The sequence below is a fragment of the Strix aluco genome, chromosome Z, assembly GCF_031877795.1.
Source record: "Strix aluco isolate bStrAlu1 chromosome Z, bStrAlu1.hap1, whole genome shotgun sequence".
Lineage (NCBI taxonomy): Eukaryota > Metazoa > Chordata > Aves > Strigiformes > Strigidae > Strix > Strix aluco.
In genome coordinates this window covers 3,213,245-3,234,959 of record NC_133971.1, presented here as the reverse complement: position 1 = coordinate 3,234,959, position 21,715 = coordinate 3,213,245, and the positions used below count along the sequence as shown (strand labels likewise).

Genomic DNA, 21,715 nt, shown 5'->3' with positions numbered 1-21,715 from the left:
TCACCAGATTGTCAGAATTAGTAGAACCAACAATCCCTGAACATAGTGGCATAAATCAGTTCAAGGATTTTGCTGTCTGGAAACGCTTGCAGTGAAGCACAGCCCGGTCAGGACTACAAGGGCATGTAATTTGAAGAATGTTTATTGGCATAAGGTGCAAACAGAATCTTGAATGGGTTTTAAATCCCATGCAAAAGTTGAGAGGGAAAGGAACATTATAAGAGAACAACCAGATCTTTCCACTAAATGTGGATTTTTTTTTCCAAATACCATTTTCATGCATTTAATGTTTCTTCCTGTGAATGTCCAACAATGGAATTACTAGTTTTTCGGTGTTCTTTCAACCCACACAGGACAGTTACAATTATATGGTAGGATTCTATGTTCTTTTGAGGAAAACAAACTTTGCCTTTGTTCACATAGCACCAATCACCAAATGAAAATAAAAAAGGCCATAATAATTACTATATAATTAATATAATTACATACACTGGACTTATTTATAAAGTGTCATTCTCCAAGGGAGCATTTAAAATGCTTATTAAACTAATATTTTTTAAAAAACAAGTTGTTAGCATATGAAATGTGCTTTATGATTCATAGATAGAAAGTATTGTATATTCATGCTATATAAACCACAGAAAAAAAACTGTAATGATAATTAACTGATGAGACTTACATAAAGAATCCACAAACCACTAATTAAGTTTTTGATTGTGAAAATTCAGTCTGCCTGAACAAACTTGTAGACAAACCCTTGGCTGAGGGTAATCTGCAAAATTTCACAAACACAAATAATCACTTTGCAATTGTCTTCTCGCTGTATATGGATTTTACCTATTTTAACAATAGACAGCTGCAAATTAAGCATATAAATCCAGATTATTTTGTGAAATCCATGTGTAGACAATGGAGAGAGATGAGTATGATTGGGTAAGGGTCAATGAGGGCCTGAAGATGTCTGTCCTCTCTCAGTGGAGACTGTCAAGACAGTCTAGAGGCCCAAGCTTGAACTAGATGCCCTCTAGATAGAAAAAGGCAAAATTAATCCCTTATTCAACCCATATAAAAGACCAGAAATAATTATACAACATGCTGGTATAATAGGTTTGAAATGGAGGAAGTGAAGAAATATTTTGCAAAACATTTTTATTATAGGTAGTTTAGGTGCTTATTAGAAAGTAGTACCGTGTGTAGATGTGCATAAAAAAATGCTCACCACATAGGAAAGTGTTTCTACTATTAACCTCTTAAAATGCAAAGATCCATGCAAAACTCTTAAGTGTTTTGTTTTACTTGAAGAGTTTCCTTACTCATACTACCAGTTCTTTCAAGAGATTTCAACTATTCCACTTCTTCATTTTGATTCATATATAATTTTAAATTCTTAGTTATGCTGTTTGATGATGAGTTGATCATAAGAAGACACGAATTATTGTAGAGAAGCATGTGAATTTATATTCACTTACTTGCATTTTTTTCTCAAACGCTTATACAAATATTACACAGAATCACAGAACCATTGAAATTGCAGGGCTATCTTGAGACTGCCTACTCTGACACGCTGGCTCAAGCAGAGTCAGCTAGGGCAGGTTGCCCCGGACCATGTTCAGTTAGGTTTTGATGATCTCTAAGGATAGAGACTCCACAACCTCCCTGGACAGCTTGACCCAGTGTTTGACCACCCCCACGGTAAAAAAGCTTTTTCTTATGTTCAGATAGAATTTCACATATATTAATTTGTGCCCGTTGCCTCTTGCCCTGCCGCTGGGCACCACTGAGGAGGCTCTGGCTCCCTCTTCATCATACCCTCCCATCAGTTATTTATACACAGATCCCTCTGAGCATCCTCTTCTCCCGGGTAAACAGCCCCAGATCTCTCAGCCTCTCCTCATAGGAGAGATACTCCAGTCTATTAATCATGTTCATGGCCCTTTGCTGGACTTGCTCCGTGTTTTTGTTGTACTGGTGAGCCCAGAACTGGACCATGTTAGAACTGTTGAAAGAGGTTAGTGCATTTCCTGCAAGAAGATACATAGAGCTGAACAATAGTATAGAAAGATTAAGTAGAGATGAGGTTTAGCAATATTACGTCAGTCTTTTCTGTGAAGGTATGGAAAGCCAAGAAGAAAGCTACTTCTGCACCACAAAGCTATTTTTGATCTGCAAAAATAGTGTTTTCTACTAAACAGGGTGTCCCTTCTTCTCTGATAGTCTAATTCCAAATCTAACAGTTATATAAATAAACATGCTTCTTTTATAATCAGTCTCTTTTGATTACTTAAAAGAAGAAAATGAGAACAAAATATGTTTGAAAATGTTTATATATACACATATGCTGGGACAGAAATATGCTGTATTATGACTTTCAGAGTGATTTGTTTTTTGGGATATCTAATCATCCACAAGTCTATTGACTAACATTCTGCATTATTCTTCAGGCTGTTAATTTCTGGTACGTCCTGGTGATGAATGATGAACACACAGAGCGGCGCTATCTGCTTTACTTCGTTTTGAGTTGGGGGCTTCCAGCTTTTGTTGTGATCCTGCTTTTAATTATCCTGAGAGGAATCTATCATCACAGCACAGCACAGATTTATGGCCTTGTCTACAGTGATCTGTAAGTTTTCCTTTAACAAGGCATGAGCTAGCTATTGTACTCTCTCTTTTGCTTTATATTTAATTTGCTTGCACGTAGGGAAGGGGATATGCATGCAGCCAAATGCAGTGAGGGGCAGGGGAATTCCTCGTTTGGTGGAGGTGAAGCAAGTGTGTCACCCGTATGCAATGCATCACTTTCCATGCAATTAGGCTTTGCTCCAGTTTCTCCACAGTTCCATCCTGGGCTGAGCATTGGCAGAGCCAGCTCGAGCATGTCTGCTTTGTGGGTAAATTATTTATTCTCTTCTGAGACAGTGCAATTGCAGGGTAAAGGATAGAAATGGTTACTGCTGCAAAAGTGAGCGGAAGAGCATGTTTTTCTTCCATTTCATTTCCGTGTTTAAAAAAACACAACGCCAAACCCAGCCTTAAGCTCCTGCCTCTTAGATTATTAAATATATTCTTTGCTAACAATGTTACTACATTAACATGTCAAATATATTTCCTGAAGTGTTTCTCTTGGAATATAGAATATGTTGTATTACAAACTGTTCCAAACTTGAGCTTTGCTGTAATGCCAATAATTAACACAGCCCTTTTAAAGCTATATATAACTTCAGAAAACTGTCCTAATTAAAACAATTCCTAGAACTTTAGATGTTTAAGTGGAAAGATACATAGATAAATATTTTTGTTCTCCTTCCCTACCCCTTTTACTCTGGCCCATTTTCTGGCAAAGCTAATCTATAGCTTTGATATAACCTAGATAATAGCTATTCTAGGATATGAGGCTATTATGCTTATTCACTTTGTGTCATAATTACATGCTTCATGCACAGGAAAGAATAAACAGACAACTTCTTTTTAAAAATAATAGAAGAATGTACAAGTTCTTTTTATGGAAACTTCTTATAATGGTGCTGGCAGAGTAGACCCAAAACAGAATATCTGTGCATGGTTCCATTATAACTGAACAAAATTCAGTACAGTGTTTTTTTTGTCATACAAAAGGAATTACTGTGAGAAGTAGATACTGGAATTCAATATTTGTGTGTCTGAGAATATGCATTACATATATGTGTGCAGTTATAAATATTACTTGTATATATATATGTATGTATATGTGCACAGTGTATGATAAGCAGGCATACCTGATTTAGATCTAAATGAGCTACACCACGTACTACAAGCTATCCTGCCGTGTTAGCCAAGGTTTAGTTCCACGATAACAGACACCAGCTCTCAACTCAAAAGAGTACCTGAGGTCCACTACTACAGACCACTTCTGATATTCACACAACATCAGGGAGTGCTGCATAGCTCTACACCATCCCATACACATAGATTTTTCTTCACAGAACATGGTGAACGAGAGTATTGTATTTTACTTCATGGTAAAATACTTCCCCAACATGAGAAATGTGTGTAGCATACTCAAGTCTTCTGATTGCTATCAGACAGTGGGTTGATGGTATCACTATGCAGTGAACCACCGTTTCACAGTTGTTTTCTTTTGGTGTCCATGTCTCATTCATTCAAAAACAAGGAAAAATCCCTGTGTTCTGATAAAATCATTAAGTAGAGGAAAATTACTCAGTCCAACTCATTTGCCCAAATTAAATATAAAACTTTTCCAGCATCTTATTAAAGTGGGCAAATGACAGAAATCATCCCAAGCTTAGTGCGTGTGCAGCTTATTCCAGTTCAGTCAATGTGAACACTAAGGAGATATCTGCAAGGATTTTCATAAATAGCATCGATGCTAATTCCTAATTTGAAGAGCACTTTAAAAGTTGCTCTTAATTATACAAAGAGGACTTTCAAAGCCTGAATGTAAAAAAGCGGACAGATTGAACTACATCATGTGGTTTGTTTTCTCCAAACCAGGATGTATTAGTGGAAAGGGAAACAAGGAGATTTCCAAAGTCAAGGTCATTACATGCTAACTTCAGAATCAGCCTTAGAAATACTTTGAGAACAATGGTGTGCTGCTAAGGAGCTCATTTCATGTGAGAGCTGGAAGGCTGGTTGAAGTAATAAAAGCAGTGAAGCCTGTTATCTTAGCTCTCTTCTAAGTGATCACTCCTTCAGGCATTTTTGCATTAGTGTGGTGTCTGACCAACTGTTTTTGTTCCTAACCAGAACGCCAGGGGCACAATTAATAGCCAACAGGATGGCTGTGCTGAAAGAACTTCATTTTGTGCTTGTACTGAGCACAAAATTTGAGCTGTGTTGAATTTTGTGCTTCAAAAGAAGTATTATGACAGGGTCTGGCTTCAGATATGACAAATTCTACACTCAAATGCATATATTTTGTACAATAACTCCCATAATATGTCACAGTATAAAACTAACAGGCTGCTGTGGTGATAACAGTAATATACATGTTGGTGATTATCTTCAGAATTAACAGTTTATGTATGGCATGAACAGTGCACTCTGGCATTATGTGAATTTTTTTTATGATACTGATAAATTTGTCTGTATCAATGCCACCAGGCAGCATGATTTTTTTTTTCAGATCCTAGCTCAATTATGTGTGAAAGAGCTAACTGCCAAGAAAGGGCTGTTTTACTCCTCCCTTTGCCAATTCCCCCATTGCTCAGCTGAAGAGGTGAAAGGCTGTTTGAATAGGGCCAGAAAAGTTGCTGATGAAAGCAATCACATCAGCATAACTGGAATGAAAGGAGCAATGAGATGGGCATTTGCATAGGATGGGTTTGAATGGAGGAAGAGCTGTCTGTCTGGATATCTGTAAAGAAAAATGTGGAAGTTCTGTGAAGAGCTGATACAATACCTTTACTAAGGAGAGTAATAAGATTTGATCCCCTCTTAAAAATATGCATTAGTTCTCATGCCTTCTTTTAAGAAAGAGTAACAAGTTATTTCAGATGCAGGTGTCTATAACTGCACCTCTGCTTAATTTCTGTGTGTAATAACCATTGGCTCAATCATGTCACATGAAACTTCAAAGTAGGGGCATTCTCTGTGTGCAGCTGACTAGTAGAAGCGGCTCGAACAGGCATTTGACATCTATCTTGTGTTTTACTTTTTGTATGGTAAAAGTCTTACATGAAAGTTTGTCAGTGTTTGTAAATGAAATCTCTAATGTGTCTCTAAATTTCAAGTATATTTTCTACCCTGCTCTCTAGTAACCATGCTTTGGAATGTATATCCTTGCTTAAGAATTGCCATGATGGCTGATTCATTAGTGTTTTTTAGTGATAAGAGGCAGGTGTCAGTTCTGTTCAACTGGCTAATAACTGAAATTTGAATTAAGCACTGAAATAGACGGTTTAAAATCACTCTGAAAGAGATATATTATCCTTTTATATTTCTGAGTTTTTTCATCATACAGACAATTTTCCAATCCGATCAATACAATTGAATGTACTGCAATCTTCATCTAAAATATCTTCTAAGGACCTAAATGCTATCATTTAGGTACACGCTGTTTTTAAAAAGTATTTCCTTTTGTCATTTCTTATTACATTGAATGTCACCATGACTTTCTGTTGTGACATAAGTAGAGACCTCTGGATAACCCTTCTCTTCTTTTTTTTTTTTTTTTTTTTTTTTCCCTTACCTCCCATCTGATTGTCTCTTTCAGAACTATAAACCAAACCCATAATTTGTGTTTCTTTACAGGAATTGGCTTTGCACACTTCAGCACCCTTCTTCTCCTCTTGAGAATAATTTTTCTTGTTGAATAAGAAAAATGTATGAACAGATCAGATGAGTTCACAACAAGACAAGAGTTCAGCTTAAAATCAAATTCCAAAGCTCACTGTGGTTCCCAAACTTCAGACAGTTCAACATTTGCTGTTGACTTGGTATATACAGCTAGCCAGTCATGGCCTTATTTCTGAAAATCTTTTAGCTGATGTTCTCAAAGTGAGTTTAATCTTAGCAATATGTTTAACCTGAGTAATGTATTTCTAATGAGTCTCTTAAAGTACAAAGACACGGTTCACCTGGTAAGGTGGAAAACATGGAGGCAAATTGGAACTGCAGATATCAACAAAAGAGATGGAAAGTGCACTGGAGAGGTGAAGAAAGGGATGTGAAGAATTACATACAATCTAGCTCCCACCAGTTTCATCCTGGTCCCATTGCTGGTTAGTTTGAAGACAAATGTCAGCAATATATGTGTACCATGCATCACAGGGGTGTTACAGACTGCAGACAGTTCTGGAAACCAATGGAGGTATAGGTATAAAACCTCAAACTGGTGAATGACTTGAGACTAGCAACAATTCAATCACCTTTTCGAAGAAAACTGTGTTTGGGTTCATGATGTCACTGAAATCGGGAATAAAACTCCTTACTGCTGGGTTTTCGCATTAATGAGCAGGCATTACTTTGGCCAGGACATGAGGGAATTGGTCCACCTAACATGTCCACGTAGGTTGCCTCAGCTAAAGCTTATCTCACTCTGTTACATACATATGCATTAAATTTCCCAGAACTAGTTATATCTACATAGTCATTACTCATGGGCTTGGGTCTCTGAGGGGCTTCCATAGGGTCTTTGGCAGTTGTTAGCGGTCGTTAGCTCTATTTGTTACAGTCCTTGATTACTCATCTAGTTCTGACAGTTTTCTTAAGTACATTCTGAGATAAAATGGTGAAAACTATCCTTGTTGTTTAGAAAAATCTACAACACCTTAGAAGTCTCTTACACTTACAAAACAAAGAAGCAAGCAAAATGACTTCTAAAATGGGAATCCTCAACAATAAAGTAGCTAATTTCTCATAGAGCCCTAAAAATTTAATTATTCACACTTGCATACAAGTAAAAATTTCAGTACCCTTGGAAGTCAGTGAAACCACACCCATTTGCAGGGTTTTGCCTTAACGCATCTGAGATCAGAGGCCAGAATTCTTTAATTACAAGTATCAGGTTTTGTTCACAAACATGAGTTTAAAGGTTAATTATGCTACGTTCACTGGACTTGTACACAAGAGTATCCAGAGCTATAATAGCTGTTACAAAAAAAGACCACTGCCTTAAAATTGTTCAGAATTACAGCTCAGAGCTTGAACTTTTAAGTAACTTGGGTGGTTTGAAAACTCTTACCTACAATAGCATTAAATATGTTTTTTATATACTTGAGAAGTACTCTTGTTGCAGCTTAAGCTTTGAGTCTGACTAGATCTTCTTCTCATAAGGAGGCCAAAGGACTGTTTTTATTAGAGTATAAACTAAACCACATAACCTTTGAAAAGGATAAACCTGGAAGTGATTAGACATGACAGAATACAAATTTAAAAGTTTATAAACAAATATCTCCCTGCCCACTGTGGCCTTGCAAAAGCTGGTCAAGCTGGTTTTCTAGCATGGCTTTTGTCAAGCTTCAGCCTACCTTTTTTAATTGAAGCAAACTGTATAATTTCCTCTAGTTTTCAGAACATGTTTTTTGGTTATTTCTGAGACATGGTGGTCTGCTCCTTACACTTTCCAAACTCTTTTCCTTCCGCCAATCCCTCCAGTTTCTAGAAGTGTCTCTTTTTTAGCAGGATCATTTATTTGCACAAGGGAAGAACGATCTCCCCTCTCAGGAGGTCCCACCTGATTCACTAATTTTCCTCTTTAAAATCCCCAGTGGTAAACAAACTGACCACAGAAGAACTACATGTGCCGTTACAATACTTTAAAATTACAGAAGTATCCGTGTATTTGTTTTCAGTGCTAGTGTTATGATAATATCTCACAGCAGAAAAAGGCTAAGTTAAATGTTCTCACAAATATATCTTGTATCATATTGTCTGCCATGACAATATCTATGAAAATCATAGAATCACAGAATTCCAGGTTGGAAGGGACCTCAAGAATCATCTGGCCCAACCTTTCTTGGCACAAGCACAGTACAGACAGGATGGCTCAGCACCCTGTGCAGCTGAATCTTAAAAGTGTCCACTGTTGGGGAACCCACCACTTCCCTGGGGAGATCACTCCAGTGGCTGATTGCTCTCATTGTGAAACGTTTTCCTCTTGTGTCCAACCAGAATCTCCCCAGGAGTAACTCACACCCATTACCCCTCATCTTCTCCATGTGGCTCCTTGTAAGAAGAGAGTCTCCATCTCCTTTGTAGCCACCCTTTAAGTACTGGAACATGGTGACAAGGTCTCCCCTAAGCCTTCTCTCCTCCAGGCTGAACAAACCCAGTTCTCTCAGCCTTTCCTCACAGGACAGGCTGCCCAGTCCCTTGATCATCTTTATGGCCCTTCTCTGCACCCTCTCCAGCCTGGCCACATCTTTTTGGTATAGCTGGGACCAAAACTGAACACAGTATTCCAGGTGTGGCCTGACAAGCGCTGAGTAGAGGGGGATAATGACTTCTTTATCTCTGCTGGTGATGCCTTTGTTGATGCAGCCCAGCATCCCGTTGGCCACAGCAGCACACTGGTCACTCATGTTGAGCTTGCTGTCCACCAGGACCCCCAGGTCCCTTTCCACAGAGCTGCTCCCCAACTGGGTAGGTCCCAGCCTGTGCTGCACTCCTGGATGATGTTTTCCCAGGTGCAACACCTTACACTTGTCCTCCTTGAACTTCATAAGGTCCTTGTTAGCCCACTCTTCCAGCCTGTCCAGGTCTTCCTGCAGGGTGACTCTCCCTTCCCCACTGCCCACTTCCCCACTCAGTTTGGTATGACCAGCGAACTTCATCAGGGTACACTTGGTCCCATCATCCACGTCACTTATAGAGATATTAAACAGTGTTGGGTGCAGTATTGATCCCTGGGGGACCCCACTTGTGACAGGCTGTCAGTTTGAAAAGGAGCCATTTCCCACCACCCTCTGGGCGCAGCCTGTCAGCCACTTCCGCCCCCCACTGCACAGATCACTTATCTAGACAAATGATGAATGAAAAATAATGAAAATGATTGTCCTGCAGAATTCCTTTCTAGAAAAAAACAAACACTTCTATCTCCTCTACAGTCTAGTGCAAGGCAGAAGTTTTTCCAGCAAAGTCACTGGATCTGTGACTGTGCAGCCACATCCAAGGGACAGGAGAACACAAGGCTGGAAACAATGAACTTCTTTCTGTGACTAAGAGTTAACAAGTCTTCCTGTTACTCACATTGCAGTTTCTCTGAATCAGGTTCTTACACACGGGCACAACACAGGGCACAAATTAATGTCTAGGAGCCATGGCCAACATTATTTGGAAAACAAACTTCACAGAAAATGCTTTCCAGCGCCAGGTGCATAGCAATGGGTCAAGGGCCCTTTGTGTGTCCTCACATGAGAGGGAGGCAGAACTGGATTTCATACAAAACAAGCAGTGCAGCTGCTGATTGAATGCTCGGTTTCCTTGAGTGAGTCACACCCTGTTGAGTTGCTACAGGAGTGATAAAATAGAAGCGTGGAGACAGCTAGCGCTCTAAGATATTGTCTTAATTGTTGGTTTGTTAACACCTGTATGCTGAGAGCTGTAAAACGCACAAAAATAAGGATAGTCTACACTCCCAAAGGTACTCTCATGTGGTGAAGCACAGATGCTAGCAGGGTAGCAGGTTTTGCATCACTTCCAAGTGTAGCGAAGAAGTGGAAGGCTTGAAAGAAGCACAAATCTGTAAATCATTATCCTCTGCTTTTATATTTGGTGTTAGACAAAGTTGCACGTGATGAGAAATGTTTACTTTAAAGTCTTGCCAGGACTGGAAGTTTGAATGATAAGTCCAGTCAAAGATTTCTTAAATAAGTAAGTTTTAACTCATAGGGATAGGTGGAGGATGGGGACAGCCTAGGCTCAGGGCTCAACCCAAACAAAAACATAATAATTCGTGATGTCTAAGTACTAAGTACTTCTCCAAGCTTCATTTATTTTGATGCTGTTGTAAGGATAAAATCTTCCTGAAACAGATTTCCAGACACTACTTTTTGTTAAGTTTTATTTCAAGGGCTACAGCCCCACCTCTTCTAATTATTTACTGCCTGCGCTTACAAGGAGGACCCTGTAAACCTTATTTGTTAGAGATAGAGCCATGCTTTGTCTCTCTAACCAAATACCTGCCAGGCTGGTGCACTGACACTTAACCGCATAAGACAAAATAGTGGATGCTGTTCTAGGTCTCACCAAGCTGCATGACTGTTTCACTGCTGGCACACATTCTGGGCACAGATCCCTGGCTTGCTAGCTGTTCCCTAAAATAGAGCCCTGCTTTCTTAAATCCAAGGACTTGTGCCACTACCAGTAACAGGAATTTTTTAGCTTGAGTGAGCTAATTGCTGTCCAAGTATTTGACTGAAGTCTCATGTCCCCTTTCCATATTGCTTCAAAAGTGCTGAATTTAGTCCAGAGACTTAGAACAACACGCTTGAAACTAGACTTTTACAGGCAGGAATAGCTAAGAAAATAGCTAAGAATAGCCAGAAAAAGCATTCAGGGATTTTAATAAACTGTCAGACGTGCTAAGAGGAAGAGGTTTGTATGGTGAACAGATGTGGAATTCCCATCCCCTAATACCTAAGCCTTACTTTATATTCCGTGTGGACTTGGAAGTGTCTCCCCACATGGTCTTCTCTCTCCTGCTTGTGCTTCCTGTTATCCCAATTCTTCCACCTCCTTTCTCCTCAGTTCACTGGCGTATCATCTAGGATTTCAAAGCTTTTGCAAACCGCTGTTGCTAGAGCTCAGTACAGAGTGATGCTTGAACACCTGGATGCGAGGCCAAGCGCTGTGCTAACCACTCAGCTGAAGCAGTGGGGGGAAAAAAAGCCTGTATTTTCCACTGGCTAATTTCTCACCACTCACTGTTTTGCAGGCAGGGTAAATTATCCCATGCTGAGCTCTGTGCTACTGTAGGAGAAGTGTTTCTGATGTATCAGAGCTACTTGGGTTATGCCTACACTGCACCACAATATAGACATTCCCATACATATATATATATATATATATATATGTATGTACAGGGCAAATTACCCTACTTCCCTGACCTGTGGCAACAGTTAAGAGAGTACAAAGTTTGGCCTTTTTGTATTCTCTACTTGTGCTTTATTTTCTAAACTCCTCCATTATTTCCAGTGAAGCTGCCTAATGTGCTACCCACTGCTAAGGATTATTTAGAAATCTCTTACTGCTAAATGTGATGGCTTTAATTACCTTTTATTTATCCCTCATTTCCAACATATGTTTTCAGTGGAGGACAATAGTTGGGGGTGGGGGCAGGGGGTTGAGTGCTTTTTATATCTTGGCAAATATTTACTGTTAATGTTAAGCAAATGTTAGCATATCATAAACAGACATAATCGCTGTGTTGTGCTTTTAAAACATTAAAACAAAGAAAGATAAATTCTGGTTGATTTGAATGATGGAATTTTGAAAGGTGATTAGAGAAGAATATTTGTTATTAAGGTAAAATTTCCAACCACTGTTAAGTTCTGACAAATCAAGGCAGTTTTAAAGCATTTCAAGGATAGGTTGTTATAGGTGAAAGTTGCACCCACAAATGACCTTGGAGCCTGATCCTTCAAACAGCTTCAGATGAGGGGATTTCTGTGCCCATGCAAAACTCCAGAGACTTCTCTAAAGCCTGTGTAGTACTATGGCAGGAGTAACAGAGAACATCTGCAGGATGAAGGCTTGCATCCCTGCCACTGACAGCTTTAAAAAGCTTCGTATTTCCTTTCAGGTTGTGTAAGAATTTAGCAAGATAGTCCCTCCTACTTCATGATCTTTAATTAGCAGAATACCGCCTACTGCTACTAAAAAAGATTGTTCTCGGTTTATCTGTTTTCCAACAGTTTAGAAAAGCTTTCATCTGATATGCTAGAATATAACAGGAAATGCTAAAATAAGCAATAGTGAGATCAATATGAGCAACTGGCTCCCACTACTTCATTGACACTGACATGCTATTTATAATAAGTATATATCTAACCTCTTGTATTTGATCTTCCTAAAAAGAGTAGTAAAAAACCAGATTTTTTTTATTTTTTTTTTTTTTACTTCACCACAGGAGTGTTCTGCGATAGGTTGATTTTGTTCTCACATTTTAGTTGTGTGAAGTACATGGACATTGACTGTATTTAATGCAGTGAGCTGTGCTTTGCAAGGCAAACTCTTGTCTGCGCTATGTAACAGCACCGGTAATTAAAAGTGTATCTCATCAATCTGTGCTAAAATGCATCTGAGAAAAAGGAACACAGCTTTAGCAGATGGATTTGTATTAGTAGTATTAAATTTAATTGGCGGTATGGCTTATACAGAACCACTATGCCTGATAGAAGCGTTTGAAGAGCGTGCTTATCCTGGGCGTTTATTGTTACAACAAAACATGCAGATTAGAAAAAGTATACATACTAAATACTGTTTTGAAGTGGGGAAAAAGACTTTCGCATGACATTTTGTTATTCTTCATGCCAAAGGGCAGGACTGTGAAAATATGCTTTATTTATGTTTGACAGTTTGCACATAGAAACATCTCCTTTCTCAGCTAGATTTACATTAAAATGCTTGGTTGAAAGAATGGATAGAAATAGTAAGCTGGTTAGGAGTGTCTGCCCTAAAAGCTAGTACAAGGGGAACATTTTCTTGCGTGTGAGAAACTGTAACAAATATTAAATAGTAAAAAACAAAAAAACCCGTAATAATAGATGATTATTTCGAAGCCATTGATAATGGCTGATACACATGAGGAAGAAGCCTTAGATATAAACAGGAGCAAGATAATTAACTGAAATCAGACTCATAACTCCTTATATAATTTTAAAATTGCAGTGTTAGCAAGAACCCTGCTCTAAGAGACTTCAAACACGCTTCTACCAGCATATTTTCCTGGTGGGATGCTGAAGGCTACAAGTCTTCTGGGACTTCTGGGATGATCTGCCTGGGGACTCCAGAGCTTCCAGTGCCTTGGAAGCCTAACCTGTATTAATACAATGCTTCTGCTAAGTGCTTGCTGCTTCTCCTTTGGTGCTTCCTCAGTATTTACTTTCACAGGAGGGGAAAAAAAAAAAAAAAAAAAAGGTATAAAATTGTTCTGAGAAATTTCCAGAGGATGGCATAATGAGAAGACTGAAACACAGTGGGCCATGTTCTAAAACAACAGCAGCTGACATTTTGGGTTCTTATTATAGAAAAGCATTGCTTAGGCATTTTATTTTTCCCCTTTTCCCAACTGTTTAGCTCTACAGTGACAGCAGCAGTACAGAAAAACAAGGAAATTGTATTTTGCTTTATTATGCAATAGGTCTGGTTTATTGACAAGACTGTTGTTGCACACACTGACTCAAACTGAATCGTCTGAAGATCCTGTTCTTTGCTGTTTCAAAACAGCATCTTGGCACTTCTTCATTCTTTGTTCGTGGTGGACTGGATTTTCCCCACTGTTTTCTATCATCGGTAATTATTCTGTACCTCCATTAATGAATATGGTGCTCTTCATAATGAATTCTGACATGTGAGTAAATGTGATACGGTCAAATTACTAGCAGCACTTCCCACTGACACAGAGTTGTCTTTCAAAAAATTGTTGGGACAATCTGTCCAAATGTAAACAAGAGTGAGCAAGCCTTGGCCTGATTTCTGGCAATTGTAAGTTCCACTGCTTTCTGAGTTTACATTTCTTAACCAAAATGCTCTAACTGTGTCTTCGTTACCTTTTTTCCCTCCTTCTCTTCTTCTCCTCACTCTTTTTCTTCTTTCTTTTGCTGCATAGAGGAAAGAAGCTAAAAGACAACTAAATAATGCCAAAGGGTTGACTGCCACATTATCACTCCATAAACTCTGGAAAAACTGTTATTAAACATTTTGCATTTCATTTGACACCTGCATCCAGTAAAAAGAATTAATTTCCCCATGTTGAATTATATATGAAATAAAAGATATGGGCCCATCTCTGAGCTAATCTGCATGAGATATAAACTGATTTCAATTAATCAAACACAGCTTTCTTTTTTGTTCATACCAAACAATATCCACAGCACTAGCATGGGCAGTAAAAGGTTTCTTGGGTTCATGTTCCCATCATGCCGATGAGGTGACAGAGGCCAAGTACAGCACTGGATCAAAGGGGTCAGTCTAGCTGTGTTGTGCTTTGGGCAGTAGTATTTGATTATAGAAGTCTCAAAATTTACTTTTTTCATAGCTGTGCTGGACTCTTTGAGGCAGCTTTTATGGTTCATAGGAGGTTTGCTTGCCTTGACCTATAAGCAGATGATGTTTGGTGCTCCAGAGAAAATCCCCTATTTCCTTTTGAGGAAAAGTGATTAAACAAAAGCAAAAATAACATCATGGTGTTGTCTTTGAGCTGCAGCTATAAGGAAAGCACTTGCCTTTTTAATTTTTTTTCCAAAAAAATTACAGAAATATATGCAACCTTTCTCAATCAAGTGCTTTCCTGAAATTATAGGGTGAAAAGTGTTTTTCCCCTGATTCCAGTTTTTGCACCACATCCCTTAGGTTAAATAGGGTGAATTAAACCAGGAATCTTTTACATTTTTACATCAGAATTTGTGTAGTTTTCGCCATGGATCAAGGCCACATCTAAAAGTAGGATAACCTGTGAAAAAGCTCGTAGAACATCATGGCCACGGGTTTATGAAGAGCTCACACAACACACAGAGAATAAGATTTCTTGCACAGGTGCACGAAAGCGTAAGACGCACTTGTAGCTCCAACCAGACAGGTATTTTTGGGTCAGAGGCTCAGTGTTTGCGCAGGGGCTGTTCCGCATCTGTGCGAGATGCCCCATCTCCCCAGGGAACTGCGTCGGCTTTGGGACACTCGGCTGCAAGAAGCAGCTTATCTCAGTGTTTCTGCAGCACGCCGACAGTGGCTAACCAAGCACAGCCTTGTAAAACCCGGTTAATAAACAGCTGGTGGAACCAGTCACCCTCAGCCTTTAACAAGTGGCGGTTTCTCATCCTGGGTCTAACAGACGTGGGAGCGGCGCCAACCGTGCCCCTTGCTGGAGGTGGCTGTGAGGGGACCCGAGCTCCTCAGACATTGACCTTGGCGATGGCTCAGCAGCAGCACCCGGAGCCAAAAGCTGAGCTTTGCTAGGCACCCTCAGAGGCAGCTGGGCGCGTATCTGCCGTGTCACCATCTGGGAGAGGCAGATGTGGCGCTTTCGATGAGGAGCATGGTGGTGCAGACGCGCCGCTCTGCAGGCTCACAAATTTAGGTTTTTCAGACTGCTTGTGAGGAAAGAAACTCGTACTTCCTCCAGAGCAGTAACGCGGCGAGTTTCCGCTCTGCGCCGTGTCCTGCACACGCTGTACTGAGAGCTGCCTCTGTGTGCAAAGCAGGGGCGGAAAAAAAAACCCACCCTGAAAACCCCAAACAAACAAAAGTCTACATATTGCAAAAGCCTCTGTTAACATCTAGAGCTGGAGATTCTCTGGCTGCATTGTTTGGAGGCAAGAACTGAGACAAGTTTTTTAAAAAAAACTCATATCAGGAAGGGTTGCCTGCGGTTTACTTATCAGCAAGAACATTCATTTGTATTAGTGTTTTTCGCTTGTCAGTAACAGCACCCACATGAACTTATGGTAGAAGTTCAGCAAACACCTCATTGTTTAAGTTAAAAAGACAATCTTTACAAATGCTGGCTCATTGTGTTACATTTCTAATTTGTTTTTCTGACATTTTCTTAGCTTTCCTAAATGTCTTATCTTACTGGTAGAAAGCCTACTTATTTTTAACAAATTTACTTTCTAAGTTACCAGAGTTTTTTCAGAACTAGAAGCAACAGGAACTGACATTTAAATAGCTTCAAATACCTTTCATGCAGAGAGAAGTGTAATATTTACAACTGTTCTGTCTGTCATCTTAAATTTCAGAGGTGCTTTATACATCACAGATTATTCTTTGGGACTGGAAGCCACTAATATCAGAAAACTTTTTGCTTTGTAAAATATAACTCCAGCAGAGTGCCAGTTTTAAAAAAAACTTCTGTAATTGTCATACATCCTTTAATTTCAATACAGTATTTAGGACCCAATTCTCACCCTAATTTTTTTAATGGAAAGAAATAAGCAAAATATTTCCAGTAAGAGCATGTACACATGTAACTACCACTTTAAAATCTTATCCTGTCTAGTTAGAAATTTCCAGTGTGCAATAAATACATTTCCAAGATTTTTTCTAATAAAATCAGAATCTGAGCTATTTTGTAACGTTGTATTACAACTTGATTTCAGAAAATCAGAGTTCAGTTTAAAATTTGATACAGTCCATGTAATTTGGCCAACAGGGGTTAAGCATGTAGTTCGTTCACAAGTCATTAAAAAAAAAAAGTGGCAGGGATTTTCCAAAGAACATAGGAGAGCTGGTGGGCAACCACATCCTGCCAAAGCGATGTCAGCGGGGTGTGGGCTGTGTCATGCCTCTTTGAAAGCTTCAGCAACACCCTTTGACTCAGTTATAAACCAGTGCTGCTTTCACCTTAATATATGACCATTTATTGGGGTTACCTGATGCAAATATAAATCAGATAGTGCTGTCCTGGTTATTTTGAGCTGCTCTTTTGTTGCACAGCAGACAAAAAAAAAAAAAAACAAAACAAAAAACCAAACTATTTCCTGAGAGGAACTTCTTGCTAAAAGAAACCCTAACATATATCGGAGAGTCATCAAAATATGAATCCATGACACATTTCAGTCTGCCTCCACTGCTTGAACAATCTCTCTGGCTTGCCAGGTGTAACTTAGAGTACCCTGAGGTGGCTGTAATTTACACTGACCAGTGTGAAATTGTTCTTCTCTGCTCAGTCCTGTAGAAGAATCAACCTAGCTGGAGGGAAGGTCCTTAGTGGACTCATACAAAGGTTTCTGAAGCACTGAATCATGAAAGCAGACATAGTGTGTTTTCCTGAGTCACCATACCACCGTGCTTGCCTTTCACTGTTTGATTTACCCAAGCCATGTAATTTTTTCTTTTAAAACTTGCCGTGGGCCCAAAGTTGTTATGAATAATGAGCTGTTAGAAATGCAGAGTGCATCTGACCATTAATGCTTAGCTTCAGTGGCCTTTGAGTCATTTTTATCAAGGCATCCATGGCCTTCATTTTAATGCACGCCATTAATTAAATCTGGCCAGGGATGTCAAGGGCAAGAAGAAAAGCTTCTATAGGTATGTCAGTGATGAAAGAAAGACTAGGGAAAATGTGGGTCCTCTCCAGAAGAAAAGAAGAGACCTCCTTACCCAGGATATAGAGAAGGCTGAGGTACTCAGTGACTTTTTTGCCTCAGTCTTCACCAGCAAGGGCTCCAGCTCCTGAGGGAACTGACAGGTGAAGTGGCTAAGCCACTATCCATCATATTTGAGAAGCCATGACAGTCTGGTGAAGTTCCTGCTGACTGGAAAAGGGGAAACATAACCCCCATTTTAAAAAAGGGAAATAAAGAGGACCTGGGGAACTACAGGCCAGTCAGTCTCAGCTCTGTGCCCGGCAAGATGATGGAGTGGATCCTCCTGGAAACTGCTGAGACACATGGAAAACAGAGAGTTGATTGGTGACAGCCAACATGGCTTCACTAAGGGCAAATTGTACCTGACAAATTTGGTGGTCTTCTACAACCAGTGCTGGTGGATAAGGGAAGAGCAACTGATGTCCTCTACCAGGACTTGTGCAAAGCATTTGACACTGTCTTGCATGACATCCTTGTCTATCAATTGGAGAGACATGGATTTGATGGATGGACCTCTCAGTTGATATAGAATTGGCTGGATGGTCACACTCAAAAAGTTGTGGTCAACAGCTCGATGTCCAAGTGGAGACCTGTGATGAGTGGCGTCCTCAGGGGTCATCTTGGGACTGGCGCTGTTTAACATCTTTGTTGGTGACATGGACAGTGGGATTGAGGCACCCTCATCAAGTTCACCAACAACATCAAGCTGTGTGGTGTGGCCAACACACTGGAGGGAAGGGATGTCATCCACAGGAACCTTGACAGGTTGGAGAGGTGGGTCTATGTGAACCTCATGAGGTTCAACAAGGCCAAGGGCAAGGTCCTGCCCATGGGTCGGGGCAATCCCCAGCACAAATCCAGGCTGGGCGAGGAGTGGCTGGAGAGCAGCCCCAAGGAGAAGGAGTTGGGGGGGGTTGGGGGGTGGAAAACTGCCTGTGAGTCAGCAACATGCGCTGGCAGCCCAGAAAGCCACCCGTGTGCTGGGCTGCACCCAGAGCACTGTGGGCAGCAGGGCGAGGGGGGGATTCTCCCCCTGTGCTCTGCTCTGGGAGACCCCCCTGCAGTGCTGGGTCCAGCTCTGGGGGCATCAACAACAGAAGGACACGGACCTGCTCGAGCGGGGCCAGAGGAGGCCACGAAGATGCTCAGGGGGCTGGAGCACCCCCCTGTGAGGACAGGCTGAGAGAGGTGGGGGGGTTCCGCTGGAGAAGAGAAGGCTCTGGGGAGACCTTAGAGTGGCCTCCCAGGACTGAAAGGGGCTACAGGAAAGATGGGAAGGGACTTGTTACAAGGGCATGTAGTGATAGGAGCAGGAATAATGGCTGTAAACTGAAAGAGGGTAGATTTAGGTTAGACAGAAGGATGAAATACTTCACAGTGAGGGTGGTGAGACACTGGAAGAGGTTGCCCAGAGAAGCTGTGGCTGCCCCCTCCCTGGAAGGGTTCAAGGCCAGGTTGGACGGGGCTTTGGGCAACCTGGACTAGTGGAAGGTGTCCCTGCCCGTGGGAGGGGTGTTGGAATGGGATGATCTTTAACGTCCCTTCCAACCCAAACTCTTCTATGATTCTGTGATTATGCAGCTGCAGTACATTATTATGATTTTGTTTTTTCTGCAGTGGCTGGAGTGTTCTGCTTCAGAGAAAGATGCTCAAACACTGCTCTCAGTTTTTAAAACAGCACAGACATAGCTTTCACTTTTGTTGTCTGGGGAATTATGACATCCAAATTTGCAAACGGATCAGTTTATGTTTAGGCCTTTATATATTTTCTTATTTTAACTACTGAAATATGACTATCACAGTATGAAATTAGTGTAATGAATCAGTATTTCAATATACTCTGTTAGGTGATTTTAATTTACATATAAACACTGTAATAAGACTGTAAGGAGATACATTGTCCTAATCATCATTGGGTTTTATGTAGAAGTTTGATCTTGCCACTGTAAGTCAAGACAAAGGAAAAAAAAAATTCTGGTGTATGAGTTTTTGTGATCAACTTGAAATACTATAAAGGGGCCTGCTTCTCTCCAGCTGTTAGGTATCCGCCATCACCTAAAATTAACAATATCACTAGGTCTCCTACAATTGAGGAGGTTACTACTTGTCACTTTTGAAAACATTTTAAATTATAAAATGACACCTCAAATTCCAAACATTCATGCCAAATAAAAGAGCTCCAAGAACTGATACCTGCCCCAAAGGTTAAGTGACACAGACTGGTTGTCATTCACATGTCATCACTGGTTGTTTGAACTCTCTCCTGTAGCCAAAACTATAGAGCACTTGGTCCTGTATCTGCTCTGTTCTCTGCAAAGAGTCCTCGTAGGATTAAAATGTATTGCTTTGTGTGATTTTCTTTCTTTCAATTCAGAGTATTTGAAACAACATGAGTGCTGTCTTGACAGCAACCAGAGAACTGTTTTTATAACGTGAAAGCGAGGGTATGTGTGGTGTGCCCTCACAGGTGGCACGTGGGCATTTTTGAGAGCCTGTACTGGGTCTGGCTGAGATGGAGTTAATTTTCCCCATAGCAGCCCTCCCCATAGCAGTGCTGTGCTTTGTACTGGTAGCTAGAAAGGTGTTGATAGCACCCCAGTGTTTTGTCTTCTGCTGAGCAGTGCTGGCACAGCACCAAGGCAGTCTCCCCAACATCTCCCCCTCACCAGTAGGCTGGGGGTGGGCAAGATCCTGGGAGGAGACATAGCCAGGATGACTGACCCAACTTGACCAAAGGGATATTCCATACTGTATGACATCTGCTCAGCAATAAATCTAAGAGAAAGAGAGGGGGAGCATTCATTATTACGTTGTTTGTTTCCTGGGGCAACCACTACGTGTACTGAAGCCCGGCTTCCCAGGAAGCATCTGGACATCACCTGAGCAGACAGATTGTGCCAACATTGGACCAACATTTGGTTGAAAAATGTTGTTTCAAGCTCTATTTACATGTAAATGCATTCATAGACAGAGAGACCTGACTGTCTAAGCACTGTCCTGGCAGCTGTAATCCCCTATATTGTACTTTTTGACCTGGCACTCACATTCTCAAAAGCCTTGTAAATATTTTCTTACATCACTAAGTTTTCTTTGTATGCTGCAAATTGGAAATTGTAATCTTTATAGCCTAGACTTAATATGTAATAAGTATAGATGATAGAAGCATTACTCAATACTATCATTTGCATGCCATGTTATTACTCAGAGCACACCTGAAACTAATGGTTGCTTTCTGAAGGCTTAGGAAAAAACTGTAATGCTTGGCACGCTCCCACGCCTACTGTATTGCATTGCACTTTGCCCTTGGTGAAAGGAAAAAAAAAAATCTTTATTGAGGGGTTGTTTTAGAGTTCTTCTCTTTGTGTCTTATACATACCTTTAGAGAGAGATTGTCTAGCCACTAGCAGGATGCAAGACGTATTAGCAGTAAAAGTAAGGTTTTTGGTAAATGCTGTTTTGGCTACTGGATGAAGTAAACACTGCATTGTTAAACTGGAGCTGTACATGTGCTTTTCATCCTTGATCACTGGAAGGATTACTTTTCCCATTATGTAGTTTGGATTGTACAATATTTTAGTTGATTATGGATATAAATGAGCTTGCTTATCATCAGAGGCACTGGCAGGCAACATCCTAGTAAAATACCAAATAGAATGTAAATAAAATGCATGCTAGGCATGTTCTCTGGGTGTGTGCAGGTATCCTGTGCATGTGCATAGTTTGCAGTTGTTGACAATGAAGGGAAGGGTAATGGGAGAAAGGAAGGCGAGGAAGGAAAGAGGAAAGAAAAGACAAGGTGAGTCAAAGAAAGAAAAAGAGTAGATTAAGAATTATTATGGTGGAAAATGAAAGCTCAGCTGATCTTTTCTATTTCCTACTTTGGGCTTGACTGTGGATTGCCTAGGAAATGTTTAACAAGTGTTCACCAGAAGAGAAAGCTTTATCTACTTAGAACTGAGCCTCTGGGGTTT

At 40.4% G+C, this 21,715-nt stretch overlaps 1 protein-coding gene across 1 annotated transcript in view; it reads left to right on the top strand.

Moving 5' to 3' along the window:
• Positions 1–21,715, top strand: part of ADGRV1 (adhesion G protein-coupled receptor V1) — a 297,357-nt gene that overhangs the window by 208,099 nt on the left and 67,543 nt on the right. The window contains exon 87 of the mRNA XM_074812785.1: positions 2,442–2,620. Within this exon, the coding sequence (XP_074668886.1) occupies positions 2,442–2,620 (179 nt within the window). The remainder of the gene's footprint in view (positions 1–2,441; positions 2,621–21,715) is intronic.